The following is a 14,510-nucleotide window of genomic DNA, read 5'->3' as shown; positions in this document are numbered from 1 at the left end:
TTTTTGAAGACCATCTTAAATGAGTATCAAGAACTAAATTTAAAATTGATTGAAATATAAAAAAATAGACATTAAGGACCTATTTGATAATTTTTTTAAAAAAAATTTGTGTTTGTATTCTCATAAATTTTTAGGTTCTCTTCTCATATTTTCTAATAAACATTTGAATTCTTAACTCAATTTTTAAAAATAGAAAGAAATCTTTAAAAATTATTATTATTATTACTTTTTTTTTTTTTTTTTTTTTGTAGTTTTCAAATTTTTGTTTTGATTTTGGAGACGTACTTTAGAATCTATACAAGAAAACATATAATCCAATTGATAGAAATAATGTTTATAATCTTAATTTTTTAAAATAAAAAATAAGAAAATGAAAGTTCTCATTTAGTAGCTATTTTATTTTTGTTTTAGTTTTTTTAAAATTAATTTTATTTCATTTCAATCTTACAATAGTGTGCATCTTTCTCAAGTGAAAAATTGAATTCTTAGCCTTTTTTTTCTAGAAAAAAAAACTTTTAAGAACTATTTTCTTAATCTTTAAAACTTAGCTTAATTTTTAAAACATTAGTAAAAATATATAATAAAACAAAAACGAGTGTTTATGGATTTTATTTTAAAAAATTTAAAATTTATCAAATGATTATCAAACCATTCAAAACTAAAAGTATATAGATTCATAATGAAAAAATTCCAGTATACAAGAACTAAAAGAACATTTGAAATATGACACCTAAAAGTGATGATTTTGATAATTTTGTCTTTAACTGCTGATCTGAAAAACTTTTGTAAGGAGTCTGACCTTGTTACAAAGTATGACACCTAAAAGTTCAGCTGTAAACGATGACTTTGATAATTTTGTCTTTAACTGCTACTCTGAAAAACTTTTGCCTGGTATTGATTCTGGTCGGTTGATTTGGTTTGGGTTTAAATTTGCCTGCTACACCATAGATTCCAATAAAGTAGTCACACTGCCCGACAAATTAACAGTTCAACATGCTTCCCTTTGCGTGCTTCGAGTTATGACATAGCGTACGTTGCGTTTAAGGACTTTGTACCAATTCCAAGTTTAGAAAGCATATATATATATATATATATATATTTAATTTAAAAAAAACTTTACCCTGATTCTTAAAAGTTTCGACTTTTATATTTTAATTTCTGTTCCTCCCCTAAATTTTTGCCACTGAACAGAGTGACAAAGTGTCATTTTACGTCATGCAATTTCAATTTTTTACCTACCTTAAGAGACTGAATAAAATCATATATCTTGCATGTTTTATTTTTAATTATTCAAATATATATGAAAAAATATTAAATTACATATTTTAGTACCGAAATTTTGTAGATTTGTATTTATTTAATTTTTGAATTGTTAAAATAATAAATTTAATTTGTATTGTTTTAGTCTCAGAGCCTCATTCCAAATGAAATTAGAATTTTTTTTAGAATTTAGATATGATAGATCAATGAAAATTGTTTTTTTTATTTGTTAGAAACCAATTAAAAATAAAATTACAAGTTTAAGTACTTATTTGACACAAAATTAAAAGTTAGAAACTTAAGAAAAAAAGGAAAAAAAAAATAGAAATCTAATGACCAAATAGACACGTACCTAAAACTAAACATGTAATTTACCTAAATATATTAGGGTAATGACTCATCTATGAACTGCTATCCAAATTTTACCTAATCTTCTCCAAATATTGTGGTTTTTCTAAAAAAAAATATTGTGTATTTAATCTTTTTAAATGATTTATTTTAAGAAAAATAAGTGTTAGGTTGGATTGCATCTATCTTTATGCAGTCCAAGCAGTTGGTTAGTAAAATTATTTCACAACAGTTAAATTTTTTTAAAAAAATATATAATTTTGATGTATAACAATGAAAAAAATATGAGATTAGACGGCATCTAATCGCTAATCTAATTTCAATATCCTTTTACAAAACAACATAGCAGAGTTGAATGGACAGTGAAATAGGGAAATTGAAAAGAATGGAATTTGGATGTTGTTATAAAGTGATTGGGCATTTATAGAGATGGCTCAAACCGCGCGCTTTTGAACTGACGACACTGCCTCGGTTGCTATATTATATGTGATTATCCGCGATATTCTGTAACGTGTTGAAAGCTCTGTACCAATTATTGTCGCGCCATTTCTCTCCTTTTCATTCGTCTTCAAGCTCCATAGCTACGTTTTTCCTTCGCCGTCTTCTCATCTTCCTGCTCTCTTCAGGTGGATTTTCGTTACCTGCTCTTTCTTTTTTCTCTCTGACCTTTTTGTTCCTTCAGAACTTTTGCATTTTGTTCTTCTGCGATATGGCGTTACAATTGATGCGGATTTTTATTGAAATTTCTTAGAGACTGTAAAATGTGGTTGATTCCGGTGGGAATGGAATTGTTGCGATGATTGATGTGGATTTCATTTGTTCAGAGCTTCTTTGTTATTTCACGTTGTTTTGGTCGATTCTAATTTTGATTTTTGAATTATGAGACCTCGAATGAATTACGCCTGAGATTTGCATTATTTGTTTCGTCTCTTTGCTTTGTCCTCTCGATTTCCATGGCTTTTCCTTTCCTAATTTCTGAGATGTTTTTGTTTGATCGTTTGTGTTCTCTATTTTGTTGCTTTGTAGATATATGGACTCTGCAGGAGGTTTGAGTTTGTATCCCTCGCACCGTTGTAAAACTATTCATCTGGTTTGTAACATAATGTTTTCAATCTCGCACTCTTCTTGAACTCAGCGATTTGTTTTTCTTCGATTTGAATCTGTTGCTTGTACATATCGTTGAGTTCATGGCCGTTTATTTCATTCTTCAAGCATTTGAACTTTGTATGACTTTTACAGGTGAGACATGCACAAGGAACTCATAATGTTGCAACGGAAAAGGATCGCAGTTTGCTTCAATCTTATGATTATTTTGATGCTCAACTTTCCCCTTTAGGATGGCAACAGGTATATGCTTATAAATTATACCATAATTTCTATAATCTTTAATGTTATACAAACTTCCCCTAACGTATGAGACTACGTACGGAAATAAAACATTTACATAGGGAAAAACGGTCATTAATTCTTATCAAGATTGATTCGATTTTCCAAAAAGATTCGTATGTCTAGTTTAATCAATCACCCTCTTCATAAAACATGTACCAAAATTTTGTTATAAGATCCAGAAATAATATATTCCCTTGATAGGTTGATAATCTGCGGAAGCATGTGCAATCATGTGGAATTTCAAAGACAATTGAGTTAGTCATCGTCTCCCCCTTGTTAAGGTATCATAACGGTAGAAGGCAACTTAATTAATTAATTTATTTATTAAAAAAACATAATTTCCTTATCTTTATAAGGATTCGTGGTCTCATGCTGACATATTATAATTTGCGTGCCTACTTTTTCTTTTGTGGTATGTTTTGTTTGCCCTCCAGGATAATGTTCATTTAGTTTTCAGCCGTCGAAATCCACTATTTTATTTCAGATTCAACATAAATTATGAAGCAAGAATATAGAACTGTACCGCTATGCACATGGAATTAACATTACATTTATGAATTGATATAGTACCTCAGTACAATTTTACATACTTAATGGCGATAAAAGATGGTATGACTGAAAGGATCTACATATTTCTTCCTATCAGAAGATCGAATCACCTAGACAGGCGTCGGCTAGAATTGAGACGCAAAATTCAAGCCCGTGCCTTTCATTTAATACAAAAATTTGATCAGCTCTGTTGTCCACGCCTTTCATTAATCACTTTACTTGAAGGTTTAGGATAACTTTTATGTTTCATCATTGAGATATCTAGTAGAAAAAATATATGATTCATCGTTGAGAATTGATTTCTGTTTAACTTGTATGTTTAATTCTGTCTTATGATAAGGATAACTTTTATGTTTCCTTCCCTCTAGAAAATTGAGTTAAGTCTCTTTTTTTCCTGCTTTCTGGAAGGAAATTTCATCTTCCACAATTCGATTATTTTTGTCCAGATGCAGGAATTTCATTTTTTTTCTTCTAAAACTAATTAAATATTTCTTATTTCAACCATCAATGGTTGCACTGTAGGACTATGCAAACAGCAGTTGGAACCTTTGGTGGGGATGAGTACAAAGATGGTATAAATGTTCCTCCGTTAATGGTAGCAAATGCGGGGGGCAGCAACCATCCTGCAATTTCAAGTCTTAACTGCCCGCCATTTTTAGCAGTAGAGCTTTGTAGGGAACGTTTGGTATATTTCATAAATTGAACTCAAAATTCAAGATTCCATTTTGATATTTCGACTCTCTTCTGCATCAAAACATTTTAGTATATTTATATACATCTGATTGTTGCATGATGTTCACGAGTTTTAAATTTACTTTCTTTTAACATGAAACTATCCAGTATCTATGGCAGTTTCAAATAAAATTTGAGTAACTAATATTCATCTTGAATCAATACATAAAATTAAGCTCTCAAGTTCTCACGTTGAATAATTTTGATTAGGGAAGGGGATATATATAAGCCGAACAGTTAACTTGAAATGTTTTCTTGAATTATACATAACAAAATTATCTGTACTTACATGCGATATTCATCTGTTAGTGAAGTAACTTGTAGTCTCCGTTGATTCTCAACATAGCGGGAATTCGAAGGAAATTCTCGATATAACTGTATTAAATATACATAAGAATATAAGCTGGACAAGTTCTTGGTTTAGATTGCAATGAGTTAAACAGCTAAAAGGCAAGATTTTCCCATGTTTTCCATCTTCGATGATGTCGAATGATTATATTCATTGTACAGGGTGTTCATCCATGTGATAAGAGGAGAAGCATTAGCGAGTATCGGCCTCTTTTCCCTGCAATTGATTTTTCATTGGCAAGTTAAATTGCTTTGTTCATATTGCAAGATTATGTTGCTTTGGTTTCTATTTTTCATCTCTTTTTATTAAGTCAAATCTGTTTTGATACAACATTTCTTCATTTACTCTAGATTGAACATGATAATGATATCCTGTGGACACCGGACAAGAGAGAGACGAATGACCAGATTGTAGCAAGAGGACTGAAGTTTCTGAATTGGTAAATGCTCACTTTATTTATCTGAAATATCGACACGTTTGATGACATATTTTTTAAAGTCTTACTCTAGGAGATTAAAAAACCAAGTATACATGTAATTGGAAAAGGAGAGAAGACATACTCAGTTTAAGTAATGTTTACAATGATGGAGTTTTCATTTAAGTAATGTTTACAATGATGGAGTTTTCATACATTGGTAATATTTCCTAGTTGTTTGTGTGTCAATCGAGGTCAACCTTTTTGTTATCATATTTCCAGTCAGTATCGATTCAGTTATTAAATTTTCTCTGTTCTTTACTCGAAAATTCAATACAAATTGGGGAAATGTCACTCTGAACTTGAGATATAAACCTCATTTGTCCTGTTTTCTTAACTTATCTGTTTGCACGTCAGTATTACTTGGTTCTCTTGCAGTTGAGGAGTTCTACCGTGTTGTCTCTGCCTTTCATTTAGGAGGAGAAAAGTTGCTTCCAGGCAGTAATATCCTACTGTTGAATCAATTTCACTTGAAAGAATAAGTTGAGAAATAGTTTCGACTCGATAGCTACTTTTTGACATTCGTTAATGCCTTTGAATGCTGACAAGAGTTCATTACAGTTATATTTAGTTTGTCATTTGTTGAATTTACAGTTATATTTAGGCAGTAATATACGTCCTTTCTATGTATTATCTCTGGGAAAAATAGAATTCTGCATCTGTAGCCATGGCTTGTGTGTGTTGGCACTCACGGGCTCACAGCTCCTATTTTCTCTTACTTTGTGTTTCTGTCCTGGCCAGGCTGTGGACTCGGAAGGAGAAAGAGATTGCAATTGTCACCCACAGTGCATTCTTATTTGAGCTCCTGAAATGTTTTGGAAATGACTGCCATCCATCTATAAAGAACGAAATCTGCAAATAGTAAGTATTACATTGATCAGAATGACAATTTCTTAGGCAGCAGAACTAGGAAATAATTTTTCAAAAAAAAAAAAAAAAATTGAGTATCAATCTACATTAGTTTGTACCAATAAAAAAAGCAAACAATTAATGACTTAAGGCTAGAATCAAATGTGTTTTCTGTATTATAAATGTTGTCTCATTCCCTGAACTTGCATTCAATTATAACATATGAAATTCACATCAATTTGCAGTTTTACGAACTGCGAGCTTCGATCCATGGTTATTGTTGACAAGAGGTATGCACGTTTTCCAGTTTTCTCTTCATCACCTTTTTGTACGGAATAATAGTTTTATTTGGAACACGGGATTTTATATTATCAGATCATTATTTGCAGTATGACAGGATCAGATATCTCAAGGACTAATTACCCCGGCAAAATTCCTCAAGGTCTTGATCTCCCTAGTGACGTTGCCACTGAGAAGCAACCGGAGAAAGTAGTTACAAGTGATGTTGAAGCTTGAAGAAGATAAAAGCTTGTGCTGCTCATTCTCTCTCCATGGGAACACGAGAAATGTCGTCTTCATCGTTAAATCTTGAATCAATTCTATCAGTTAGGTTCTTAGTTCATTTCACTTTTTGGGGTTTTTTTTTTCACTTCAAAATTCAGTTAGGCATGAATTAGGTCAGTCCAAGCCTGCAATTTGTCAATGAGGAGCTTTATACTCAGATTGTCGTGGCTTCTTGTCTCCAAGGTACATTTTTCTGTCCATATTTCGTTTGTTGTGGGTACATGTACTCTTAATTTGATTTTAAGTTAATAAAATTTATGTCTTCCATGTGTTCCATGTGCAAGCTTTCTATTTTAATTTGAGCACATAAGGAGAATGAATAATTCATGAGACTTCTCTTGTCTGTGTCAGTACATCACTATACTGAAGCCAACAGTTTCACATGCGATGACAAGAGAGTTAAATCAACCAATATTCTAACAACTTAGCTAAAACGAGCACATTTGAAACTATTAGAAAAGCATAGCATTCTTTTGTCTTATTTTAGATGCGCATTCAATTAGAATGCAGAAACATATTCTTAAAAAACCTAATTGTCAAATTCTGTTGGTTTTTTTCTTCTAATTAACCTCAATCGTGATTAAGAATATGTTTGCTTTTAACTTTTCAAAATTTGAACATAAGCCATTTTGAAAAAATAAAATGTAGTGTTTGATAATCACTCAAAATAGCTTTTGAAACATTTTAAAAATATATTTTAAACATTTTTTATAAAAAAAAGTTTAAATAAAAATAACTTTTCTAAAAAATATTTTTCCTCTAAACAAGCCCTAAACTTATCATGAAAATGGGGCATTAAGAAGTCCGAAATGAATCTTTGCCCAACCAATTATCCACCCTCCGGAAACCCATAATTGATGAGAAACCAAAACAATAATCATCCTATGATGCTCTCTAATGGCATTGGCTATCAAAATTTGTGTAACAAAGGTTAAGTAAATGAATCATGACCCCATATTGAAAAGCAACACATATCCAATGATAACTGCAAGGATAAGAACGAAAACAGCCACCATAATATTAATACCACTCGACTTGCTGCCCGAAATTACGTCACCACCCGTTCTCGTATCATCGTTTATGTTGTTCATCACTAAAGAAGTCTCAGTCGACTGGATGGGGACGGCCACATCCCAAAATAATTCTGCTGAGAGGGAAAGGGCCTCTTTTTCTGGTTCGAGAATTGACGTCTTGTCCATTGGTGCTTCAGTGGACATTAATTCAGTAAAATGTTCTTTTAAAACCTACATTGAAGTTTGAGAAACACAAGTTAACAAAAATAATTTACTTCCAGAAAACAACTTTGATCTAGAACGCAATTTAAACTCACAAATTTCAACTGCAAAAATGAATCTCATATTATCCAAATAAATCAAAAGTTCAAAATTTTCAAATTAACTAAATGCAAGCATCAAGGATGATGACTGCAATGGAGAGAAGGGAGAAGGAAAAGTAAAGACCTCAGTTGTTTCAGATGGTTGCAAGTAGTCGCAAACATAAATGTCTGCCAACCAAGGAACAAATACTCTGCGAGGAAATGAGAGATCACACTTTTTCCTGCACACAGAAGCATACAGGAACTGATATTAAGACTAAGAAAATGCGGGTTTCACACCCACTAATATATAAAGTTCAGAAAAGTAGAACATTTGGTTGACTGAACTGCCAATAGCATTCGGCAAATGTTCAAATCACTTTTGCAATTATAGCCTATGAAGTGCACATGACTTTATATGATTGGAATGCTTTTTATTTTGTAGCTTCTTTGGGAGGAGGTTCTCTCTAGGCCGGTCCTTTGGTTCTTTGTCTTTTGTGGTAATTCAAAGTATCTGCTAGTTTGTATAGCACAAAATATTCTTTCGTATAATCACTCTTCTCACTTCTCAGACTATTAGAAGTTTTTTCTTTTCTTTTCTTTTTCTCTAAAAAAAGGAAAGATCCACAACCAAAAATTTTAGAACAAAAACTTGCTGACGCAAATTCCAGAAAACATTTTTGGCTAATTATGGCGTCTATCCTTTCATGTAACCTACATACCTCAACGAGTGAAGGAAGAGCTGAGAAACGTGCTGTGCTGATGTCACTTCATTTGCATCCCCATGAACGTCATCAGATACATCTCTATCTTCTGCATCTACCTCATCACATATTATGTCCAATCTACTCTGTAAACTTGTGATGATATCTCCCTGTGTGGAGAAAAGCATGTGTCAACGTCATGGGGAAAATAAGCAGCAACCATTAATGATAATAACCCTGATTGTCTTGATCTTTTACTTTGTCAACCAAAAGTTGACCCACACTTTGAATGTCCTTATGTCGCACCAGTCACCACGTGAAAGTGATGATCACTAAGAAAATTGACTTTCATGTCTTTTGCGAATAAAGAAGTCTGAAAATGTATAGTCCAGCAAGCACATTTCACTGAACATTATGATCTTCGGAGTTGTGGAACGAATAAGAAACCAGTAGTGAGGTGAACCACATAAGGGAACTTAGGTTCATTAATTGAAAACAAGAAAAGAAATTTTGAGGAGAGAGTTGTGAGGAAAGATTGGACATCTGAAAATCAGATTGGAGGAAAGGTGAAGCAACTTTCAGATCTTATGGGAGACAGTGATTCATAATCCATTTATCATCAATCCTTAACCCCTTTCAAAAAAAAAAAAAAAAAAAAAAAAAAAAAAAAAAAAAAGAAAAGAAAGAAAGAAAGAAAGAAAGAAAGAAAGAAAAAGAAAAAGAAAACATGATGGAAGGGAGGTAATTTTCTTTAAAAGTGGAAAATGAGAGGGTAGTTTTTGGAGAATATGATTTCCATTGAATGAAATGATAGTTTGGTGGAACTTGTCATAACTAATAATGGTGAAGAGCTCTGTGAAAAAACTTTTGAAATGTCAGAGAAGGTGAAGAAATTAGTAACAGAGAAAGGAAATGCTCAAAGAAAGGGCCCGAAGAAGCAACAAGAGCGGTCCATAGCCAATGGATGTAATCAGAATCTATCTAAAAGAAGACAACAATACAAGATGCACAAAACAGTTAAGACCCAGTAGAGGCCAGAGTGGCTGGTGGGAGAAACAAGTGAGATATGGATGGAGGAGAGACCGCATGAACCTTAATTCCACAAGTGAAAACTGGTTCTATAGTCTATTCAATGGAAGAGATGCTTCGAGGTAAATCTTCCAGGATCTTAAATCCGTCGTACAATTGACATAGCAGACAGCTAGAAATTTCAATTGGCAATCAGAGATCAGCTCATCACATAGGAAAGCCTTCTGAATAGAGAATATAAGATTTTTATGACTTAAATGTAGCAGGCAAAAAAATAGTTTCAACATGATGTCAAAGGACATAAAATTAAACATGTAAATGTAACCTTTATTTCCATTACAGCTTCGGAAATAGGTTCTTTTGAATTCAAATAAGCAAAAGAACAAACAGAGCCTCTAAAGACCAGGATACCATCAGCATCTTTTTGGCTGCACACTGTACAAAAAAATTTAAAATTTAAAAAATAAATAAAATGAACAAAGAAAAGCACCACAAAGAACATTTAAATATAATATAGTAAACCAGCAAACCTTCAAAAGACGTATTTTTCAGGAATGGCAGGAGTAATTCAATTTCATGCAAGTCCCCTGTCATAGAAAGGTCATCACTAACAACCTGGCAAGAAAGAAGAAAGATGACGAGGATCGTAAATCATCGTTAAACCAAGGCAAATGAAAGAACTATGGGTAATTTGAATAATTATTAACACAACCAAAGAAAAACAAGTAAAGAAAGTACTTTTTTCCTTCAAACAAGGAATATAAGAGAAAGATTCATGCAAGGCATTCATCAAATACTTCCTGGGTGCAACTCACTATTTCCCCACAAAGGGGTACATCATTCTTTCCCTATACACCCTTGGATGAACACACCACCTCTACCAGTTATTAGCACAGTTTGATATAATCTCCACAAAATACGTTGAAAAATAATTTTTTGCTGTGGTTGTAAAGAAAAGGTCCTAGATCTTACTCATAGGTTTGTGCAGCAAAGTTATTCTACTAACCAGATTTCCATCAATCACGGCCTTCGCACCGTTTAGAACATCAGCTTGAATGGAAATTCCATTACGAATTACATCTACTAATCTTTGGACATTTGATGCCCTCCAAACAGGTAACCTGGCAAAAAGTAGCAAGACACAGATAAAGGAATTAAAAAAATCACATTGAGAGGTACATTCAAAATGGTTGCAAAAAGTTTTAGGAAACAACAAGAAGCATAAACTTAAAGATCAACTTTAATTTGAATCCATGAGCTTTCATCTTTGTGTCCATTTAATCTTTGAGCTTTCAAACCTTATAATATCTAAGGCTTTAGAAATAGGTTAAATGGTCTCTCTCTGTTAGCTTTATGTTAGTTAAAGTAACAAACACTAACTGAATATTTTCATTAGTTTTAACATATTTCTATGTTGACGTAGCATAATTAGTTTTGCATGTTATAATTCAAAATAATTTCCTAATTGGTTTACCTCCACGAACCCATTAGCTAGCCTCTACTATTTGGTTGTGTCTCCCCAAACCAATTCACTACCAACCTCATATCTTCTTCCTTTCGCTCCCTAAGCCCATAAATGATGAAACAAATTTCTGCGAACTTACTGTCTCTCCTTTAGCTGGATTCAAATATGTACAGAATACTGGGATCATAAAAGGCCTTTTTCCAAAGAGTGAACTTGATGAGGGTGGTGGGGCATGACGAGTGGTGTAAGCTTCATGGGGTGTTCATAGAAATTCTATGGACAGAAGGGACATAATACAGTATTATACGCTTTCCACATTTTCCCGAATTTGTCTTTAGTTAGAATTGACAAGAAACAATTTTATAATGATACAAAAGTATGGAAGTGGGTGATAAAAGCTAAGCCCCAAGCAACCAAGCAAAAAGAGAATACCAAAAGTCTTTCCAATTGGCAGACTTGCAATAATCTCATACCACAAAGCGTCAAGCTCCAAAGGAAAATGCAATAGACACTGACTTAGCTATAGGTCAAAGTTGTTACGCACAATATTGCCTATACCCAACCCACGCTTTCTGCACAACTCAAAAACGACCTCCCACTTCATGAAAGGAGGCACTCCTTGGCTCTTTCCTACAAAAAACCTTACCACTTAAATTTGACTTTGAAAGGTTTATGAGTTAAGAGTGACCATGTTGTTTGGAATTTCATGGATAAGATGTGTGCAAAAGGGGTTTGACTCAAGTGAAGTTCTTGAGAATAGAATTGCTTGAGATCAACAAACTTCATCATCCTGGTTAATAAGGGGCAAGATTCCTACAACAAGAAGGTTCACATTAAGGTGCAAAAGGTGGAGTGCTAGGTTTTTCATTTAGCATCTATAGCCTATTTTTTAGGGCTTACAGTGGAACACATCTCCAGAACTTGCTCCTTTTGGGACCTCAAGATGGAAACAATTCGAAAATGTCTGTCATCTGGAAGAAAGCTTGCCAGTTTTCTATGTGTGGAAGGTTCACATTAATACATTATAATAGGCCACAAGCAACAAAGAAAGAGACTAAATACTTTATATAGCTTCGTATGAGAAGAAAATAAAGGATGTTATAGTTATGCAAGTTACCTCATATCAAAGTTGAATATACACTTAAATGTCTGAAGTGATGTTAAGACTCTTGCCATTTTAAAATCACAAGGACGCAAGCTGTTTGATGTGAGATTTGAAGTCAAAAAGAAATTCCGACATGTCCACCTGCCAAAATTGTTCATCAGCAAATCAAACATTTTTGACTGGTCTAGAAGGTACGTGAACTAAATATATGAGGATCTCGATGTACACACCTCCTTGGACTATAACAGATATGGATGAGAAGTCTTTCCTCCAAGACATTGACTGAAAATGGTGCTGCTTCTGCAACAGCCTTTACAGTCTACAAGAAACAATATAGTAAAATAGCACTTGAGGGTCTCCAGGCAGAATGAAAATAATAATAATAATAAAATAAAGTCTCTATCCACCATAACCACTGATTTTGATTGTAGTTTACTCAACACTTGTAAGATTCCAACTTCAAACCTCTCTCCAAATTGTCCCAGCAGCTACTAATGGAGAAATTCCTAGAGAGAACCATATTATACACTCGGGGAAAAAATCCTCAACTGGCCACAAATTAATCTATGAGATGCCGCTCCTTTAGAAAACATCACAAGGTTAGCGTTAGCTTTGTAACTTCACCACAAAGGCTTGTATATTCGATACGGACAGAATTTCGATGGAGCAGCTAGACATCAGTTCAACTGTCATGCATTCCAAACCAAGGGCCATTGTGCACGAACACCATAACTAACCAATGTAAAGATACGGTAACTTCAACAATTAAAATCTACATATTGAAAGGGGTGTCAAGGATACCTGGCAAAGCATTAAGGTTGAATTCTTAACCGCCATTTCACTAGCCCATACATAAATGCCAACCACCTTCACACCACCCGGTAGCATTCTCCGAACCTGGAATGAAAATGATATCCAGACCTCTTTTACAAATCGAGATCCCGAAACTATAATTGCGAACAATTTTAAAGTCCACCTGGCGGGCATGTTCAGCAACCCAATCCTTGTCAATAACCAAAGACGATGAATCGACAGCCGGAGATTTTCCTTTCGATCCCTTCTTCTTATCGTCTTTAATGGCGCCGAGGATGGAACAAGCCGCCTCTCCGGCATCGTTGGGAGGAGTTGGGATCAAATCGAACACAAAACCTCTATCTAATGGAGAGCTAAGTCTTCCGATTGCAAGGCCGATCTGTAAACCAACCAAAAAACCATAAATGTCAGTGACAAAAACCTAACGAAATTGTCGAAGCAAGAGAGAAAAGAACCTCCGATGGAATTGCGGACTGAGCGAGGCGATCCTCGACGATTTTGAGCCGAGATTCTTCTCCGACCACAGTTTTCACCATGATAGGCTGTGGCAGTGCTCCTCCGCGGCAATTCGGATGGCGTTTTCTTTGTGAAGGAGATCCAATTAGTACGAAGCTGCCTAAGAAGGCGAGATGAAGAGAAGAATGCCGCGATATTCAGCCTCAATTCTAAGTGTTCCTCAGCCCTTCCCGCCAGTAACCGCTCGGTTCGTTTCTTCCATTGTGTTTATTGTTGACTGAACCTTTCGTCGCAGTTGGGCTATGGCTGTGGCTAATGTCGATCGAGCGAACACGTGATCCCCTCAAATAAGTATCGAGCGAGTATATGTCGAAACATGGTTAAATATATATGATGCACGGACACAAATACGAATATGTGATACGGGTATATAATATGACGATATCTTAATTTTTTAAAAAATTAAGATACGAATAGATTGTAGATACATTATATATATATTGTTTAATTAATTTTTATAATACTCATTTTAAGTTAAATTAAAATAGATTCAAGAAGAGAGTGAAAGTTTGAAAAAAAAAATTCATTAACGTTGAGTGATTGTTGAGCGACTGGAGTAGACGGTAGAAAAGAAGTAGAAGATGAAGATTGAAGAATAAAGTTGAGGATGAACGGACTATTTAAATAGTAAGAGAGAAGGGAAGAATGAAGATTTAATTATGTTTCAGATTTTTTTTTTTAAATTGTTTATGTTTTATCATTTTTAATTTATTTTGTTTTGGATTGCTCAATTTAAGTGAACTTTTATGTTTGGAGTGATTTTAAAATGGTTGAAATCACTTTTATCATTTTCAAAATCACTATGAAACATGTTTAATTCTTTCAAACTAATTTTGATGATATGCAAATTGCATTTAAAAGTGTAAAATTGAAAACTAAATTAATTTTGAGTAATTAAAAGTGTATTTTCAAGTGATTTTAAAAATGAAAAAAAAGTTATTTTTGATGATTTTAGAATCACACAAATAAAATGGGTTGTTGGTTAGGCTTAAATTTGAAAAAAAAAAATTGCCCAATATGCGTATCTGAAAATTTAAAATAAAAAAAT

At 33.5% G+C, this 14,510-nt stretch overlaps 2 protein-coding genes across 2 annotated transcripts; one reads left to right on the top strand and one right to left on the bottom strand.

The window, feature by feature from the left end:
* Positions 1-1,969: 1,969 nt before the first annotated feature.
* LOC120085712 (phosphoglycerate mutase-like protein 1) lies at positions 1,970-6,791 on the top strand. Its single transcript, XM_039041865.2, has 10 exons — positions 1,970-2,234; positions 2,635-2,698; positions 2,848-2,955; positions 3,199-3,278; positions 4,069-4,231; positions 4,789-4,863; positions 4,978-5,066; positions 5,844-5,963; positions 6,197-6,241; positions 6,341-6,791. The coding sequence occupies exons 2-10, from the start codon at positions 2,639-2,641 to the stop codon at positions 6,465-6,467; spliced, it is 867 nt and encodes a 288-aa protein (XP_038897793.1). The 5' UTR covers positions 1,970-2,234; positions 2,635-2,638; the 3' UTR covers positions 6,468-6,791.
* Positions 6,792-7,389: 598 nt separating this feature from the next.
* LOC120085711 (oxidoreductase, zinc-binding dehydrogenase family protein) lies at positions 7,390-13,762 on the bottom strand. Its single transcript, XM_039041864.2, has 11 exons — positions 13,402-13,762; positions 13,110-13,325; positions 12,935-13,030; positions 12,364-12,452; positions 12,146-12,274; positions 10,570-10,684; positions 10,094-10,178; positions 9,889-9,998; positions 8,553-8,704; positions 7,976-8,072; positions 7,390-7,759 (listed from the first exon to the last, which is right to left on the bottom strand). The coding sequence occupies exons 1-11, from the start codon at positions 13,480-13,482 to the stop codon at positions 7,460-7,462; spliced, it is 1,470 nt and encodes a 489-aa protein (XP_038897792.1). The 5' UTR covers positions 13,483-13,762; the 3' UTR covers positions 7,390-7,459.
* Between the last annotated feature and the right edge of the window lie 748 nt (positions 13,763-14,510).

The sequence above is a fragment of the Benincasa hispida genome, chromosome 9, assembly GCF_027475165.1.
Source record: "Benincasa hispida cultivar pf3 chromosome 9, pf3_genome.v1.1, whole genome shotgun sequence".
Lineage (NCBI taxonomy): Eukaryota > Viridiplantae > Streptophyta > Magnoliopsida > Cucurbitales > Cucurbitaceae > Benincasa > Benincasa hispida.
The sequence above is the reverse complement of the archived record's forward strand: the minus strand, read 5'-3'. Positions and strand labels throughout refer to the sequence as shown.